Source organism: Chanodichthys erythropterus, chromosome 19, assembly GCF_024489055.1.
Source record: "Chanodichthys erythropterus isolate Z2021 chromosome 19, ASM2448905v1, whole genome shotgun sequence".
NCBI classification, from domain to species: Eukaryota; Metazoa; Chordata; class Actinopteri; order Cypriniformes; family Xenocyprididae; genus Chanodichthys; species Chanodichthys erythropterus.
Window position 1 is genome coordinate 30567696 of NC_090239.1, and position 17660 is coordinate 30585355.

The 17660-nt window shown below is 35.1% G+C and overlaps 1 protein-coding gene and 1 long non-coding RNA gene across 2 annotated transcripts; one reads left to right on the plus strand and one right to left on the minus strand.

Annotated features, from left to right (window-relative positions):
- Positions 1 to 5454: 5454 nt before the first annotated feature.
- LOC137008176 (uncharacterized) lies at positions 5455 to 8632 on the plus strand. Its single transcript, XR_010892766.1, has 4 exons — positions 5455 to 5471; positions 5732 to 5807; positions 7751 to 7819; positions 8091 to 8632. It is a non-coding gene; the product is annotated as an uncharacterized lncRNA (long non-coding RNA).
- Positions 8633 to 12666: 4034 nt separating this feature from the next.
- Positions 12667 to 14547, minus strand: ndufa4b (NDUFA4 mitochondrial complex associated b). The gene is made up of 4 exons (XM_067369947.1): positions 14416 to 14547; positions 13308 to 13396; positions 13157 to 13217; positions 12667 to 13005 (listed from the first exon to the last, which is right to left on the minus strand). Exons 1-4 carry the CDS (start codon positions 14455 to 14457, stop codon positions 12949 to 12951), a joined length of 249 nt encoding a protein of 82 aa, XP_067226048.1. The 5' UTR covers positions 14458 to 14547; the 3' UTR covers positions 12667 to 12948.
- Positions 14548 to 17660: the final 3113 nt, after the last annotated feature.

The following is a 17660-nucleotide window of genomic DNA, read 5'->3' on the forward strand; positions in this document are numbered from 1 at the left end:
CAATGAACCCTCTACATAAACATATCATTCCCGACCATGTTTTTCCTTCAGTAAAGAGCTCAGGACATAATCCCAGCCATTGGACCTCCTTCCCAGCCAATATTGGTTTCACATTTTTATCATCACCTCATTGACCAGCTCCCTAAAGGAGCAGAATGGGACTGTGGTGAAATCTTAGTGGCTTTACAACTAGTTCTTTATCCAAACAACCCTATATGAAAATATCTGGCTGAGAAACCAGTAGGAGCATCCCAAAAAAACATTATAGTTCTGATCAATATAAAGAGAATGTGTATCTGAAAGACATATTGCTTTAATAAACTTATGACTACTAGTGGATTAAGTTTACAAAGAACTATTTGTTCATCTCAGTAATTGCAATTCCCTGTCGTCACCTACTGGAAACACTTTCAAACCTCACAAAAACCTCAAAGTTCCCACACCCACTTATAAACCGATTCTACGGAGCCTCTTGGGGAATAGATCTGTTATGAGAGTGTCATGTCTGTTTTCATGGCTGAGATTAAGACCCATTTCTGTCATGTTAGCAGCTTCTAACAGGAAAGATCAGGACTTCGCTCAGCTCAAAGGGAAGAATGTTTGGAGAGCTCTTTTATGTCCTCTTTATGTTTTTAACAATGGAGAGAAACATAATAGAGTAAGTTTACACTGCCAGACTCTTTCAAGCAGTCTCCCTCATGTTAGAGACACATGTAATAATATACCTCAGGGTTCGGAAGCAAAATACGACTTTGCATTGTAAACATTAGTCATTCCTTTAGTTCGATAGCTTACATGTAAGCTAGATTTAATGTACAACAACAACAACAAAAAAACTCTCTATATATCTTGACATTACATTTTACTCAAGGGAACTTGAGCTTCTTTTTTAAATCCATAAGCTAATAGCCTCACTGCAATAACTATATTAAAACAAACACAACCTTTTCCATTTTTCTTTGTTACTGTACAGTCAAATGCTGATATAACTGAACATTAACATTTCATTGTTATTACAAGGGGTTACACAGCTTCAGTTTTTAATTTTTGTATTTTCATTTGCAACCATGAAAATTCATAATGTCATCGCCCCCTTTCAGAATAAAGTGGTATTGCATGACCCCACATTCCATCTTTAACTAAAAGACAGGAGGCAATCCACCAAGCCAACACATTTGTAGACAGACAGACAGGCATAGCTAGATAGATAGTTACATTTGAATTCATGGACATCAAGTTTGTCAGGTAATTATATATTTACAATATATTAAAACATCCCGAAACATAAGGCCCACTCTCTGAGGTGGCTGCAGATGTTCTTGAACTGCCTATAACATGGTCATAAGTGTTGGTAGTAGAGGATTATTTTATGAATTAAGTCATCCTGTACATGCACCCCTCTCTCTGCACAAATAATCATCCACAGCACTCTGAATGACCCCGGACTTAATCAATCAATCAATCTTCTGTGCTTTAGGGGGCAAAACATATCTCGACTGAATGTGTTAAATAATGTTCCTTACTGTGATGGCACAGCCCAGACAGACGCTATAAGAGTTTACGTTGAAATAAATAAATGCCAGATACAGCTTATTGTGTAACGAATATGTCATAATTCAGCAACAGTAGATCATAAACAATTGTTTGGCATAAATGCGCGTATTCAGTGATTGAAAGCTGCTCTGAAACTGTGTTTAGACTTTGAAAAGTACAGGGCTCACATTTTTTAAAGGGATAGTTCACCTAAAAATGAAAATTCTGTCATCATTTACTCATCTTCGTGTAGTTCCAAACCCGTAAGACTTCCATTCATCTTCAGAACACCAACGAAAATATCTTAAATGAAATTTGAGCGATTTCTGTCCATTGACAGTCCACGCAATACCACTTTGACGCTTTAAACGCCTATAAAGAGATCGTAAAACTAATCCATGAATCAAGCGGTTTAGTCCAACTTTTCTAAAGAGACACAATCACTTTACATGATGAACATTTTTAATTTAGGCTTTTATTCACATATAAACATTCATCAGCAAACATAAACAAAACTCATTGGTTCTACTGGAAGCTCAACTGCCTACTGCGCAACACAAGAATGAACCTTATTGGTTCAAGGGATAGTCCACCCAAAAATGAAAATTCGGTCATTTATTACTCACCCTCAGGCCGTCTACACCCATAAGTCCTTCATTCATCTTCAGAACACAAATTAAGATATTGTTTGTTGAAATCCGATGGCTCACCCAGATAGCAAACGGACGTCGATTCAACGTTTATTTTTGGTTGTAAAGATCAGTATCAGTCGCCGATCAAATTTCAATGTTGATTCAACGTTCACTATTTGATCTGTACATCAGAACGTTATTACGTCGAAAATATGACATCGATTCAATTTCGAAATGAGGTTGTTTCATCAACAGATACCTACGCCGACGCATATGATCGAAATCATAACGTCTAATATATGTTTAAACTTGGTTAGAGGAATCGGACATTGCGTGCACTATTAGGACGTGCATGTCTTTTGACTTATTTACTGATATAATTTTAATTCGTTATAAAAACCCTATTTAAGTAAATTAAACAAGTTTATAGCAGTGGTTATTTATAATAAATCCACATAAATGAGCAGCAAAATCTATAGCAGGCTCTTACTCTGACACTGATAAAATGAGCAGTCCTCAAGTTTCCGTGATTTCTTGTCCGATGCATCCATTTTAAAATTAAATGAAAGCATAGCCTACCGAAGATTGCTCAAACGGTATCGGTAGGTCATAAACACACGAGAAGGAGCGTTAATGAAAACCATGAATGCAACATATATGTGAAACACTGTTAATATGAAGACTTAAGATGCAAAAGCCTCTAAGTACTGTCTGAAATTTTTATCAAGCTCGTAGGTTCAGTAATTTCACTTGAATGGCAATTAATAGGTCCTTTTCATTGCCATTAAAGTGAAATAACTGAACATAAACATATAAGCTTGATAAAAATGCTCATTTTAGAAGAATTTCAGATGGCACTTAGAGGCTTTTGCATCTGAAGTCTTCATATATATATATACAGCTCTGGAAAAAAATTAAGAGACCACTCCAAGTTCAGAAATCAATATTAAGTGGTCTCTTAATTTTTTCCAAACTATATATATATATATATATATATATATATATATATATATATATATATATACTGTTTATATTTTAAAAATGTATAGAACATAAAGCTTAAAAATTGATCTTCATGTTACATGCATAAATAGGCCTGTGTACATATGTAAAAAATATATTTTAAAAATATAGCCTATTCATGAATCATGTTATGTATAGTTTTTAACAAGAGACAATATTGTGAAACAACGAATGTGAAATGACTATGAGTGTACACAAAGCAACACACACACACACACACACACACACACACTGATGCCTGGATGCTATATGCAATCAATCACACAAACACATATTTATCAAAACCAGCAAGTACATATACTTCAATTCACCCACTCGACCAACAAAAAGAATCAAAATGTTTCTTGAGACTCCATCCTATCTTACATGTTTTCATTCTGATTGCCATTGCTCATTGTTTCAGTATGTGTTAAGTTCAAAATCTTCAACGCTAGTTCACATACTGTGTTTGAACTCTAGCTCATAATACTGTATGGTTAAAATATGTTTTTTGTTGTTGTTGTTTCCGTCCTGGTGCCCATTGTAGTGGACATGAATAAATCTAATATATTGTACATTTATTTTATTTATTTTTTTACAGTTAAAGAGAATCTGAAAAGCACAAACTGGCTTTATATATATATATATATATATATATATATATATATATATATATATATATATATATATATATATATATATATATATATATATATATATATATATAAAACAAAAGTAAAGTGTTGGTATAAAAATACTCCAAGCACGTTTTCCAAAAATATAAAGAAGTTCTTTTAAAGTTTCACTTTCTCATTTTGCACAATGGGTCGATAGAACTACAAAATGCATTTTAAATTCATGATTTAATAATTGTATGTAATGTTATAATTCTATATGTTTATGTTTGTAAATGCTGCATGACTGTGACGTGTTTTAATGCGCGTGCGCGTTGAACGTTCGAATCGCTTTCAAATGCTGTAGCGGATCTGAGTTGCCATGGAAACGGGGAAACGTCAAGCAAGCAAGCCTCCGTCTCGCTGTTGTTTTCACTGATTTTAGGTAAGTTTAGTCCACAAAATCACACACATAATATATAAAACTGTTCCTGACACTTTTCTTAAGTGTAACTGACACACTTCTGTTGAATATTTACTTAAAAGAAATGATTTAGTGTCTTTGAAAAAGTCCGTTAGCATCTCAACCGTTTTCAGAAGCGGTTGGCTAACTCTATATTTTGAGCCCTTGTTTAATGAAAGTTTGGGCTTTTAATCTCATCGTTATGTGTAGATGAGATGTTTTGATAACTTTGTTAACGTTTTGCTGGCATATTATCAATGAATGATGGTAAACTTACTTATTTATTTAACCTAAAAGTATGCGCTGGCTGTACCGTTAATCGGTGACGTCACTTACATGAGCGCGAATATTAGCTGAAACTATTTCAAACACGGTTTGATCTCTAATGGTAAACAAATATTGATAAAAATTGTTCTGTAATTTCAGGGACGAAAGAAAACCCCTCTAACAAAGGGTAAATTCCAAAGTTTGCAGCATTTCTGGAGGAAACACAGGTGAACTGAGAAAGCTCATTAAATACTTGAAAATGCATTTATTTCACGATATATTTTACCTATATCACCATGCATCTGCAGTTTTCTTTTGTAAAATTATTTTTAATGCATTAGTTAAGAAGGCTTTGACATCCAAACGTAAGTGACACTGTATGTACAATAGTGAATTCTAATACTAAAAATATAAATTCTGTTAACTTAAGAAATTATTTTTTAATATTATGTATTTTATTCTTTCCACCTCTGCTCTAGCTTGGTTCCTTGTAATAAACCTGTAATAAATGTGGTTGGCTCTGTGACAAATTGAACGTTATGTTCCTAGATCCTTCCATGAGGATGGCCTCCTGCACCCCAGCAGAGCTGAGCGACCTCCTGTCAAAGGCCATGAACCAGATGACTATTGTAAGCAAAACCTCAATCATTCACTACACTACTGTTGAAAAGTTGTGGGTCTGTAAGATTTTTACATGTCTTTGAAAGAAGTCTCACATTTTAAAATCATTAACCCCAGGTTGTTTCAGTGAGGTTGTTCTTGAAAGGCCTGTAGGCTAAATAATCAGCTAAAAGAGGTAACATACGTGACAAGTATAATGTTATAATGCTTGTAGTTATAATCATTTATTTAACTATTATGATAACAGAATATCATGGTCATTAATCTATTTTATTGTATTTCTCTGTCTATTTGTAGTTATGTTTGCCAGTGACAGACACCATACTGTTCCACTCAAAGGTATTTATTTATTTGTATACGTGCATGCATTTTTTAATGATATATTCTTAAATATTTTTACTTATAAATGCTGATTGTGGTCCAGTGGGTCGACAACTTCAGGCAAGTAAGTTATTTTCGACAGAAATCTGGGCAGCTTACTCATTGCTCATACTCTTAGCCTCTAATGTGTTTGAATTTATATCATCAATGCAATATCAGGGGGTAAAGATATCATTAGAGTTCTTACAGTTATGGCTGTACTATGCTCTTGTTACCAGATGAGATGTAATCTCTAGCGTTTGGAGCTGTGATTCTTCAGGACAAGATGCCATTCACACTTGATACATGAAGATGGTGAGTTTCACAATAGCTGCACAGTCACAAATCAAGAGACTGACTCAAGCTTTCATCCTTATGAGCTCACCCATATGTAGGGATGGGTACCGAAACATGGTATTAAACAGGCCCCGGGGCTAAATTCTGAAAGACCAGAGTATCGATAAGCTTGAACAATATTGGTTCTGCCGTCGGTACTGGAGAAATTACACGCACTATTCATTATTGCTATATAGATGTTAGGGCTGGGGGAAAAAATCGATTCACCTATCGCAATTTGTTTATGATTAAAAAAAAAAAAAAAAACATTTTTATTCCAGAATCAATATTAATTCATATGAAATTTCTCTATTTTAGTCCTTGCCTATAGACGAGGTGGACAGAAGTTACCCTCTCTTGTGTCATTATCAATGCTTGTCACGTGACGTAAACCAGTCCTGTTAACGAGCAGAATTACTGAAGGAAAGAAACAACAACAGAAAAAGTGAAAAACTTCCAGCCACAGCCTTAGATGAAATCAACCAAAGATAAAAGACCTTAAAGGGTTAGTTCACCCAAAAATGAGAATTATCCCATGATTTACTCACCCTCAAGCCATCCTAGATGTATATGACTTTCTTCTTTTAGACAAACACAATCGGAGATATATTTAAAAATGTCCTGCACTACAAAAAAATTTTCTTACTTAGTATTTTTGTATTGTTTATATTCCAAATATCTAGAAATTGTTAAATCAAGATGCCTTTTCTAGATAATTAAAATTACATAAAATATTTCTTGTTTTCTGGGGGGGTAAGAAAAATCTTGTTTCTGTTTGAAATCCCAAGATGAAATTCAAAAATCTAAAATCTGTTACAGTTGCCGATGGATATTGCCGCGCATATTGTGGGCAGCCTATAACACATCTCGATTGAGACAGACTGCTTCAAAGCTCATATGTGCTGTGATGCACGGAATATCTGTGATCACATAAACAGTAACATCTTCTCAGCATGTTTAATAATAGAACCTGTTATAATCTGTGATTTTGTCTACACTGGATGAGGAGTGACGCAACACAACAAATTCCTGACAGTAAGCGGGCTCCGCGTTCTATTTTCAACAGTCGGTCAGCTTTTAGCTGTTGAGGCGCGACACAAAAAAAGTCATGTCTGGTGTAGACACGGTGTTAGTTGTTGTTTAGAGTTGTTTAATCCTCCTCTGCTGAGATCTTGAGAGATTTAATGTCTTTTATCTTCAGTTGATTTCATCTATAAAGCAATGTTAATTATGTTCTTAATTTGTATATAATAAAAAGAACCGATAAGAATACCGTTGAAGTACCCGATCAATAATTAACAGTAGCAATACCGTTAGAACTATAACGATACCTATCCCTACCCATATGACATAACTGACATAACTTCTATGAGTCACATGAAATAACTTCTTAAGGCTGTCCTAACCTAATGTAGCTCTACCCAACCACTGCATGGAGGCTGAAAGATGGCTTCCTGAAGATGAAAGGACAATATGGACTTGAGGAGGGGAAATACTTTATATGATATGTGAGGATTAGGAGGGGTGTTTTATTCCAACTCTAGTCTTCATACAACATGTGTTTGTCAGGATGGTTGTTATTTTGTAAGATTAGGGAGAGACTGTACCTCTCATTTGTGTGTCTTGTGTACTATAATTTTAGAACAGGAGCTTGTACTCCTTTGATTTGATTGAAAAGTTTCAGATGGAGCTGTTTTTTACTTTCTGTTCCCATTATGTTCATTTACATGCAAACAGCTCATGGTGAAATTTTTCTAGCATTTATATATACTACTACTATTACTACTATTAATATTGTTCATATTATTAAACAAAATTAACAAGATCTTTTAAAAACATAATATAATGACTTTATTATAAAAGGACCCACTATGAAAATACAGTTTTACAGTGTTATTCGTGTCTTTCCTTTTACTTTACAGCACATCACTGACAGGCTTTCCTGTGTAACACTGATTCAAGTTTTCCACCATTGTATTTATCCAAATGAGGTTTGTAAATGCATGGATGTTTCATATTTTGCATTAATTATTTCTCTTATATGAAAATTACAATGTAAAAGAAGACGTGACAAGGTCATTGGTCTTCTCACAAAATGCCACGTTAGAGGAATATTCAGAGGGGCGAATTGAAATAATTTCTTTTGGGCATTATCATGCCCACTAAAACTAAACCTGGAATGATAATTTGTGTTACCAGATGAGATACTTTGTAATGGGTATGTATGATGTATGATTTTGATCTGTACTATTTCTATTGCAGGTTCTCAGGGATCCCCAGTTGAAGGCATCAGGACATCAGATGTTGGCCTGGACAGATGTACCAACAGTACACCACAAAGACCTCTGCTTTTAAATGGATGGCTGATTACTACCATGTTCTGTGCGGGTATTATTATAGCAAAACTGAGCACCTGTGACAGTGGGATTTCTAATTTTAAAGAATAGTCATACATCAGTAAATTATTTATTTATTTTTTTATTTAAAAATTTGAAAGGATTTTTAAAAGTTGCAAACTTTTTTCTCCAGTTACAAAAACAGCTACACCTTTTCAAATTCTTCATTGGGGGTGCACAAATCCTATTTCACAAATTAAGAAATTCATATGCTCACATTTAAGCCGTGCTCTTCAGACACTGTAACAGTCCTGATATGATGTCACACTTTGCAGTATCTTTTTTATTAACATGAATTCAAATTTTAACAAATATATTCAAAATGTAAAGATATACAATCTGACAATCTGATCTTGTCATTATTAATCAATCAGTAATCAACACTGCACCACCCCGAAATTACATGCACTGTAGAAGTATGGTTTATATATTATTATATATAATTATAATATTTATTATAAATGCTACTATTTGACATTCAGTATTTTAGTCTAGTCGCTTTTAGAACATTATTTTCATTTTTATTGAAAATAAATGTGAGCTTAGCAAAAGGCAGATTTGAACCTGCATCAAAAGCCAGAACTCCCTACTCTCTACTGCTGTGTCACTGAAGACGTTGCCTTCTGTGCTTCTTTTTTAAAACTTGAGTGGCCCAAAAGCTAGTGTAAATAGCGTTTGCCAAAAAGGGACGCTATTTGCACTTTATGTAAATAGACACTCTGAAATTTAAAAGGTGTAACTGTTGTGTTATGTTTTTGAGAGAGAAAGGAACTAAGTTTTCAACTACTAAAACATTTTGATGACTTCACTGAAATATTGTCTACACCTTCCACTGTCAGTTGCTCAGTTTCACTACAATAATGCCAGATACAATACAGCATGTGCATAATTGAGTCGCTATTCTAACAGCTGGGGGCTATAGAGAACCACCTGCACTGCAAATTTTCAGGAGTGACATTCGCACTTATCCAATTACAGGAGTGAATCCGTTAAATCATTGGGGCACTTCATGAATTGACACTGGTTTACATTTAGATAAAGATGAAATATTTTAATTTTGATATAAATGTCAATAATAATTATGAAATAAATTTAAATATTCATAAACCTTGAAATTAAAAAAAGTAATTAAAAATATATATTTTATTGTCCATTGTATTGAAATTGTGGGTTACATCTTTGTCACCCTTTTCATCCCTGATGAGTTTACATCTCTGTTGTTACAAGAGCAAGGAACTTACATTTTAATTGCAAAGGAAAACCAATTCATCGTCTATATTCTTCTGTCCTCCATTTTTAAGGGTAAGATTTCTTTATAAATCATCTAGTGACCCATATGTCTTTATTTTTGTTGAACACAAAAGGAGAGAGTCATATAGTCTCAGTCACAGCAAGAAAAGAAACTGATGGCGTATTCTGACTCAGGCTGTCAGTCTCTTGATGTTCTGCCTTGCATCTCCTTTTGTGCTCCAATAAAAATAACACATTTGGTACAAAAGAACATGACCAGTTTTATACTTGAGTAAATATTGCTTTTAATTTGTAGCTTGAGACTATTTATAATAGCTAATAATTAACTTGTATACCTCTTTGTGTGTATTTGAGAGTAAATGCCTTTTCTATGTTAGTCTTGTATAGAAGATTTGTATGCTCTAACGATGTAGGCTATTTGTACCTGTATTTTGTAAATATTAAAGCAATGTTAACTGAATGTGATGTGTGATTATTTTGTAAACAGGCTTATCTTTTAGTATTAAGTGTTTGAGATTTTTAAAATAAGTAGAAAATGTGTTAATTGTATAGAGTTATTTCACCCAAATGAAATCAACATCAACGTTGGGTAAGCAAACCAGTTAGATCGATTTCATGTTGAATTCGTGTTGATCTACAACGTCGTTTCACTCAGCTGAAATCAACATCGTTTCGACGTTAGGTAAGCAAACCAATTAGATCGATTTTATGTTGAATATGTGTTGATTCTACAACGTCGTTTCAACCATCCGAAAATCAACATCGTTTCAACGTTCGGTAACCAAACCAATTGCGTCGATTTTCCGTTAGATTTGAATGGAGTGTCTGACGTTGATTCAACATTACCCCGATGAGCAAACTGATGCCGGATCAACGTCGGAGATCAACGTCGTTTCGATGTCACGAGAAACGTCGTTTCTACGTTGATTCTATGTCAGTTTGCTATCTGGGTCAGTGTGGCCTGCATAGACAGCAATGACATTTCCTCTCTCAAGATCCATTAAAAACATACTTAAATCAGTTAATGTGAGTACAGTTCAATACTAATATAAAGCCACAAGATATTACCCCCAAAATAACAACTTATATAGTGATGGCCGATTTCAAAACACTGCTTCAGGAAGCTTCAGAGCGTATTATGATTCTTCCGTGTCGGATCATGATTTGGATCGCGTGTCAAACCGCCAAACTGCTGAAATCACGTGACTTTGGTGCTCCGAACCACTGATTCAACACAAAAGATTCATAACACTCCAAAGCTTCCTGAAGCATTATTTTGAAATCGGCCATCACTATATAAGACGTTTTTTTGTTTTTTTTTGGCGCTCCAAAAATATTCTTGTCACTTTATAATATTAATATTATAAGGCCTCCATAGGGAGCAATGACATTTCCTCTCTCAGGATCCATAAAGGTAGCTACTAAAAACATATTTAAATCAGTTCATGTGAGTTCAGTGGTTCAATATTAATATTATAAAGTGACGAGAATATTTTTGGAGCGCCAAAAAAACAAAACAAAATAACAACTTATATAGTGATGGCCGATTTCAAAACACTGCTTCAGGAAGCTTCGGAGCGTTATGATTCTTCGGTGTCGGATCATGATTCGGATCGCGTGTCAAACCGCCAAACTGCTGAAATCACGTGACTTTGGCGCTCCGAACCACTGATTCAACACAAAAGATTCATAACGCTCCAAAGCTTCCTGAAGCAGTGTTTTGAAATCGGCCATCACTATATAAGACATTATTTTGTTTTTTTGGCGCTCCAAAAACTAACCCTTTCACACACGTCAAGCAAACATGCTTGAGTTTCCATTTATCATAACTGATGTGTGCGTTGATGAATGTTTATATGTGAATAAAATCCTAAATTAAATCTGTCCATCCTAAAGTGTAAAGTGATCGAGTCTCTTAAGAAAATTTGGACTAAACCGCTCAATTCGTATGGATTAGTTTTACAATCTAAGTGTTAAAGTTTCAGTTGTGTGGACTGTCAATGGAGGGATAGAAGTGTCAAGTCAAGTCACCTTTATTTATATAGCGCTTTTTACAATGCAGATTGTGTCAAAGCAGCTTTACATTGATACCTGGTAAATAATTTTGGTTGCACAGCAGCTCTTAAAGAAAATGGTGTCAGTATCCATCTTAAGTAAATTCAGTACAGATTCATTCTGATGTAAGAATCAATAGTTATTAATTTAGTTAATTTATCTATATCAGCACTGGAGTAAACAGTGATGTCATCATCCAACTCAGTTCAGTTCGCATACAATAGTGTCAATGCAGGCAGATCAAAACACTGTTGAATATCAAATGTCAAGTGTCCCCAACTAAACAAGCCAAAGGCGACAGCGGCAAGGAACCCAAACTCCAACAGGTGACATCGGGTGGCAAACAGGTGTGTAAAATGGAGAAAAAAACCTTGGGAGAAAAAAGGCTGGGCCCAGTTCTCCTCTGGCGAACAGTGCTTTATTATGATTCAGGCAGCTATCATAAGTCCGATGGGATTGCAAAAATCAAAGTATGTATTCCATTTATAAATGTCTCAAATTTCATTAAAAATATCTTAATTTGTGTTCTGAAGATGTCAGATGATGACACAATTTTCATTTCAGGGTGAACTCCTTTTTAAGTTTATCCTGTTATCTTGAGTCTACAAATGTAAGAGCTCTTGAAATTATTATTCAGACATTTGTTATAGCATTTACAGTAAGATAATGGAAGTCAATGGGGCCCATCAACTGTCCAGTTACCAACATTCTTCAAAATTTCTTCTTTTATGTTCAGCAGAAGAAAGAAATTCATACAGGTTTGGAACCACTTGAGGGTGAATAAATGATGACAGAATTTTCATTTTGGGGTGAACTATCCCTTTAAGTCTGTCACCATTTTTGAGTAAATTGCGCCATCTATTGTAAGGCAGAGTAACCTTTTCAAGAAGACCGTTTTGAGTAGTCCTGTGCAAATAAATGAAAATAGTAAGAAAACAGCTCTGATTAGATTTGGGTACCTCTATATTACATATTGTTCTCATTCAAATTATTGCGGATAGATTCATCTTAAATCTAAAAACTCTTTCTCTCTCTCTGTATATTTATTAACCATGAAAAACAGTTCATAGCATTGGATGCTTCACACACACACACACACACACACACACACAAAACACTTCTGTTATTGCTGTCTGTCTTGTTTATTTGGATAAGAGAAAGATAACTTCATATGATATTGATACAGGATTGATGAGGCATTTCCCTTGAGGTGTCAATATGTGTATCTGTAAAAAATATCATTTCTGGCTAAAGATAGACATTCAGATCTTATAGCTTATGTGTATGTGCACACTTTCTGTTTCTTTAAGGATTTTAAATGGTGATTCACATTCACAAAAGAGTTCTAGTATCTGACGTCATGTTGAATAGACCTCTGGCGCATGAAGTGCAGCGTTTAACAACCCCAGCTGATTCACTCAGAAATCAGGCCTGTCCTTCTTCAGTTTATTGTAGTCCATGTTGACAGAGAAGAGCTGTGGGAAGTAAAAAAATAAAAAAGTACCAAATATTACCATCATGAGACTATTTGTAAGGATATAGGCTAATAGGATATATTAGCTAAATATAAAAAGCTGGATAATCAGAAATGGGCCAAAATGTGGTCTACGTAAATGTTGCTATCACCTTGTACTGGTCATTTGGACCCAGTTTATTCCAAGGCTCTGGGTTGTTCTTGCGATCCCATCTGTTGACAGATTTCAGTCAGTTCTCCGTGTACTCCGAACTACACTGAAACCTAAAGATTGATAAGGCACTGAATGAAAAGGTTACTCACGAGCAGTCAGGGTTCTTTAGAGCGAGGCGGCCCAGGTAAAGCATAGACATGGTCGCTCCACCACCGATGAAAATAAAAAGAGGAATCAACTTCAAAGAGAGAAAGAGTTATAAATAAATTACTAAAGAAATTACAAAATTGGCCAATAGTAAAGCTGAACACCCAATAACCTGCCTATTATGCCACCTATAGGCTAATAAAAGACTTGAATATCTTTTAGATGTGAACCCTGTTATCATAGACCCTGAAACATCATTTGTCTAATGGAATGTTTAAATATTCAAAAATCACTTTATCAAACTGGAAAAGGTACGTTTGCTAGAATGATCCCTATAATGCTATCTATGTAGGCAGCTCACTAGGTTTTGAGACACTGACGTGCTTGTCTGAGGGAATTCGATCAAGAGGTTTTTATATTGAGCAAAAAGCTGATTTCTTGTACATATATAGGCTATATATAAGTATATTAATAATCCTGAACTGTAGCTTTGTATTAGTTACTGTACAATAAAATATGTAGAAAATGTGGGCCTATCAACCACAGACTTTTTATTTCAAATAGCCTAAGTATACGTCCAAATTCCTTCGCACAGGCTAATGTATGTTCTGTCCTATTATGTTACGCTTAAGTCTCGATAAAAATAAGTTATGTTAAATGAATAAAAAGAGGCAAAGCTGATTTCACCTCAATGTCCTTGACAGCTGCTGAACAGCCATATATGACAGATACCGCGACCTACAGCAGGCATACGTGCTCAGCCACTGTTGTTATATGGGGAATTCACGTACACACTGTCTATAGACAGAAATACATTTGGGAAATGCCAATGCCCTCACCATCTCACAGAATGGCCAGAAGAATATCTAACCACTGTGACATGAAATAAACCATGATTACTTCCCATAGGATGCGGCAATAAAATATACTTAAAACCTTTAAAATCAAACAGCAATATTTATATTATGTATATCATCCCTCGAGCAGCGGACGAGGATGTATTTATCTAACGTTAACGCCTGAAACGATTCAGAGACACAATTTGAGAATGAATGAATCATCATTATTAACAGACTTGAGTATCATCAGTATCAAATGTGAAATACTTACAGCCGGGTGGCTTTTCAGTTGTTTCAGTACGGTATTCAGCATGTCAAACCCCCAAAATATTTCTATACAGCAGGATTTGATGAGCGTTCATACACCGAACAGTAGGCTATGTTTCCTGAGCGGAGTGTGAAGGGATGCCTGATACAAATGAGCTGAAGGCTTGTCCAGCTACTCTGTTCTGGCGATAGAGGGCGCCCGCGGGTAACACATTCCTCCACCAATGAATCTCATTCAAATCTCGGGCCGGAGAATTTCGTCCTTATAAAAATCAAATAGGTACTACTAGCAAAATGATCTAGGTCTATTTGTAGATCATAAATGCTCGTGAATAAAACTACATTATTTGGCCAAAGGCTCTGTAATACATTTAGATTGTTTGAAACCTCTGTCATCTGAATTTATACTGATACTGTTTTAAATAAGTTCCCGGTTTCACAAGGCTTAAGCCTTGTCCCCGACTAAAATGCATATTTGAGCTGTTTTAACTGAAAACAACTTACACTGACACACACTGATAGCCACAAGGTTTTTTTTTAAATGCGCGTTTATAAAATCTACTTAAACATCCTAAAATACAGTGCACAGCATAAATGAGTAGCTACACCCCCTCTAAACAAATACAAAAGATGTATTTTCTTTATGATCAAGGCAAGGCTATTTTATTTTTATAGCACATTTAAAACACAATGGTAATTCAAAGTGCTTTACATAAAGAAGAACGGTCCAAATACATAATAATAATGGAACACATAAGAAATAGAAATAACAGTAAAAACAGAATTTCGCTATCTGGATGGAAGAGTTAGGAAGTTTCAGGGAGTTTTTTGTTGTCCATCAGAGCGGATCTAAATGGATATTCCTCACGCAGAGGGATAACTGTTTTTATTTGTCAGGTAGCTGTGCGTTTAAACATTACCCTTACAGACAAATCTTCCTGGACTGACTCTATACAGAGCTGCATCCAGGGATAACTCTAAATAAATAAATAAATAAATAAATAAATTGTCAGGCAGCTGTGCATTTAAACAGTACCCTTACAGACACATCTTCCTGGACTAACTCTATACAGAGCTGCATCCAGGGATAACTAAAAAAAAAAAAAATAAAAAAAAAAAATAAACTTCCTAATTCTCCCAGCTTTTAAAATGCATTAAAAGTCAGAAAATAAAAAGATACATAAAATATATAAAATGCATTAAAAATTAAATGAATAAAAATTAAGAAAAAGAGTTGAAAGAATAAAAAGTATAAACAGTTCGGACATAGCACAGTGCTAAATCAGTAAATGCATAGGTAAAAAGATGTGTTTTGAGTCTGGATTTGAATGTGACTACTGTTGGAGCACACCTGATCTCTTTTGGAAGCTGGTTCCAGCTGCAGCTGGCATAACAGCTAAAAGCAGACTCTTCTTGCTTTGAGTGAACCCTTGGTATTTCTAACTGATGTGATCCTATTGACCTTAGTGATCTGTTAGGTTTATATTCTGTGAGCATATCTGCAATGTATTGAGGTCCTAGGCCACTGAGTGATTTATAAACAAGTAACAGTACTTTAAAAATGAATTCTAAATTCAACTGGAAGCCAGTGCAAGGACCTGAGGACTGGTGTGATGTGTTCATATTTTCTGGTTCTGCTCAATTTGGGAAGACCAGTGAGGAGCCCATTACAATAATCCACCCTGCTGGTGATGAAAGCATGAACAAGTTTCTCTAAGTCTTCACTGGAGACAAAGCATCTAATTCTTGCAATATTTTTGAGATGATAATATGCTGATTTAGTTATTGTCTTTACATGGCTACTGAAACTCAGGTCTGACTCCAAAATCACACCAAGATTCCTGACTTGATTTTAGTTGTGTGACCCTTAGAGTGAAGGTATGTGTTCACTTTGAGAACTTTATCTTTGTTTCCAAATGCAATGACGATGAAGTTTAGGCACATCCAATTTTTAATTTCATCAATGAATTGTCACAGGGAGTCAATGGGGCTGTAGTCGTTAGGTGATAGGACTAGGTAAATCTGGGTGTCATCTGCATAGCTAATACACTAATACAATTCATGGAAAAATGGTAAACTAAAATGTATTAAACATTTACATAATAAAAACTTATGTCATTAATAGCCATAAAATAAGTAAATTAGCCAATTTTGTGTAAATTAAGGATTGCAGAAATGAGTACACCCTAGATTTAATTCAACAAATGTATAATACTCTAGCACTTAGTATGCCCTCCATAATTTTGAATATACTGCTCTGACCCCTCTTGGCATGGAGTGAAAAAGTTCATGACAAATTGTCACATCTATCCTGTTTAACTCCTGGATGATGAGCTCCCTAAATGCCCTGATCTTTAATGGGGAGTGTTGCTCAACTAGTCTCTAAAGAATCCCCTTCAGGTGCTCAAGAGTGTTAAGATTGAGTGCAATACATATCCACAGAAGGTTTTTCACCTTGGGAGAATGCATATCCTCATTGTCATGTTGAAAAAAATGCCTAACAATGCAGGGAATGAGGAAAGGGTAAAATTTTCTGTTTCAAGTTTGTGTATTAAATTACACAGTGGTGTGGGAATTCATGATAGAATTGATAAAGCACAACTCCCTTACACCTTCAGCACTCATACTTCCCTATAAGAGCTTTACTACCACTGAACTTTACTGTGGGAACCAGGCACTTCTCACTGTACTCCTCCTCTAGCAACACCATAACATTTTGGATGCTGTTAGATCCATAATGATTGATTTGGTCTCATGAGACCAGAGTATTGATTACCAGAATCTATGTTTTGTAAATATGGGCTTTAGAAATGGCTAAATGACTTTGTGCTTTGGCTACAGTAGGTAGTTCCAGTGAGAACAACAACCATGCATGTCATTTCTGCAGGCTGCATCTTACTCTGTGAGATAAACAGTCACTCTTTTCATAGCTTTTGCTGGCTCTGAGACACTTGCTTGGTATTTCTCCTGCTCTGTCTAGCAAAAAAATCCCTCATCACTAAACGAAAGCTTAAAATGAAGGCCTGATTATTTCAGGGTCCTTGTCACAAGTCCGTTGTTTTTGAATTTCTGTGTTACTTTTGCTATATTTTCACACTTAAAACAATGATTTGGTAATCCTCTTGTACCACTGTCCTCTTTTGTGCTAAGAAATAAGTCTCCTGACAGTTCTCTAACAAGTGGCTCCATTGTTGTCAGCATTAAGTCTGAGAATGATTCAGTGGGCTATATAACACTTTTAACTGTCAA

Coding starts and splice junctions, on each gene's coding strand:
- ndufa4b (XM_067369947.1), bottom strand. CDS start 14,457: ATGCTGAATACCGTACTGAAACAACTGAAAAGCCACCCGGCT. Junction 13,218..13,307: donor CTAAAGAACCCTGACTGCTC/GTGAGTAACCTT, acceptor ATCTGTCAACAG/ATGGGATCGCAAGAACAACC. Junction 13,006..13,156: donor GTCCAAATGACCAGTACAAG/GTGATAGCAACA, acceptor TACTTCCCACAG/CTCTTCTCTGTCAACATGGA.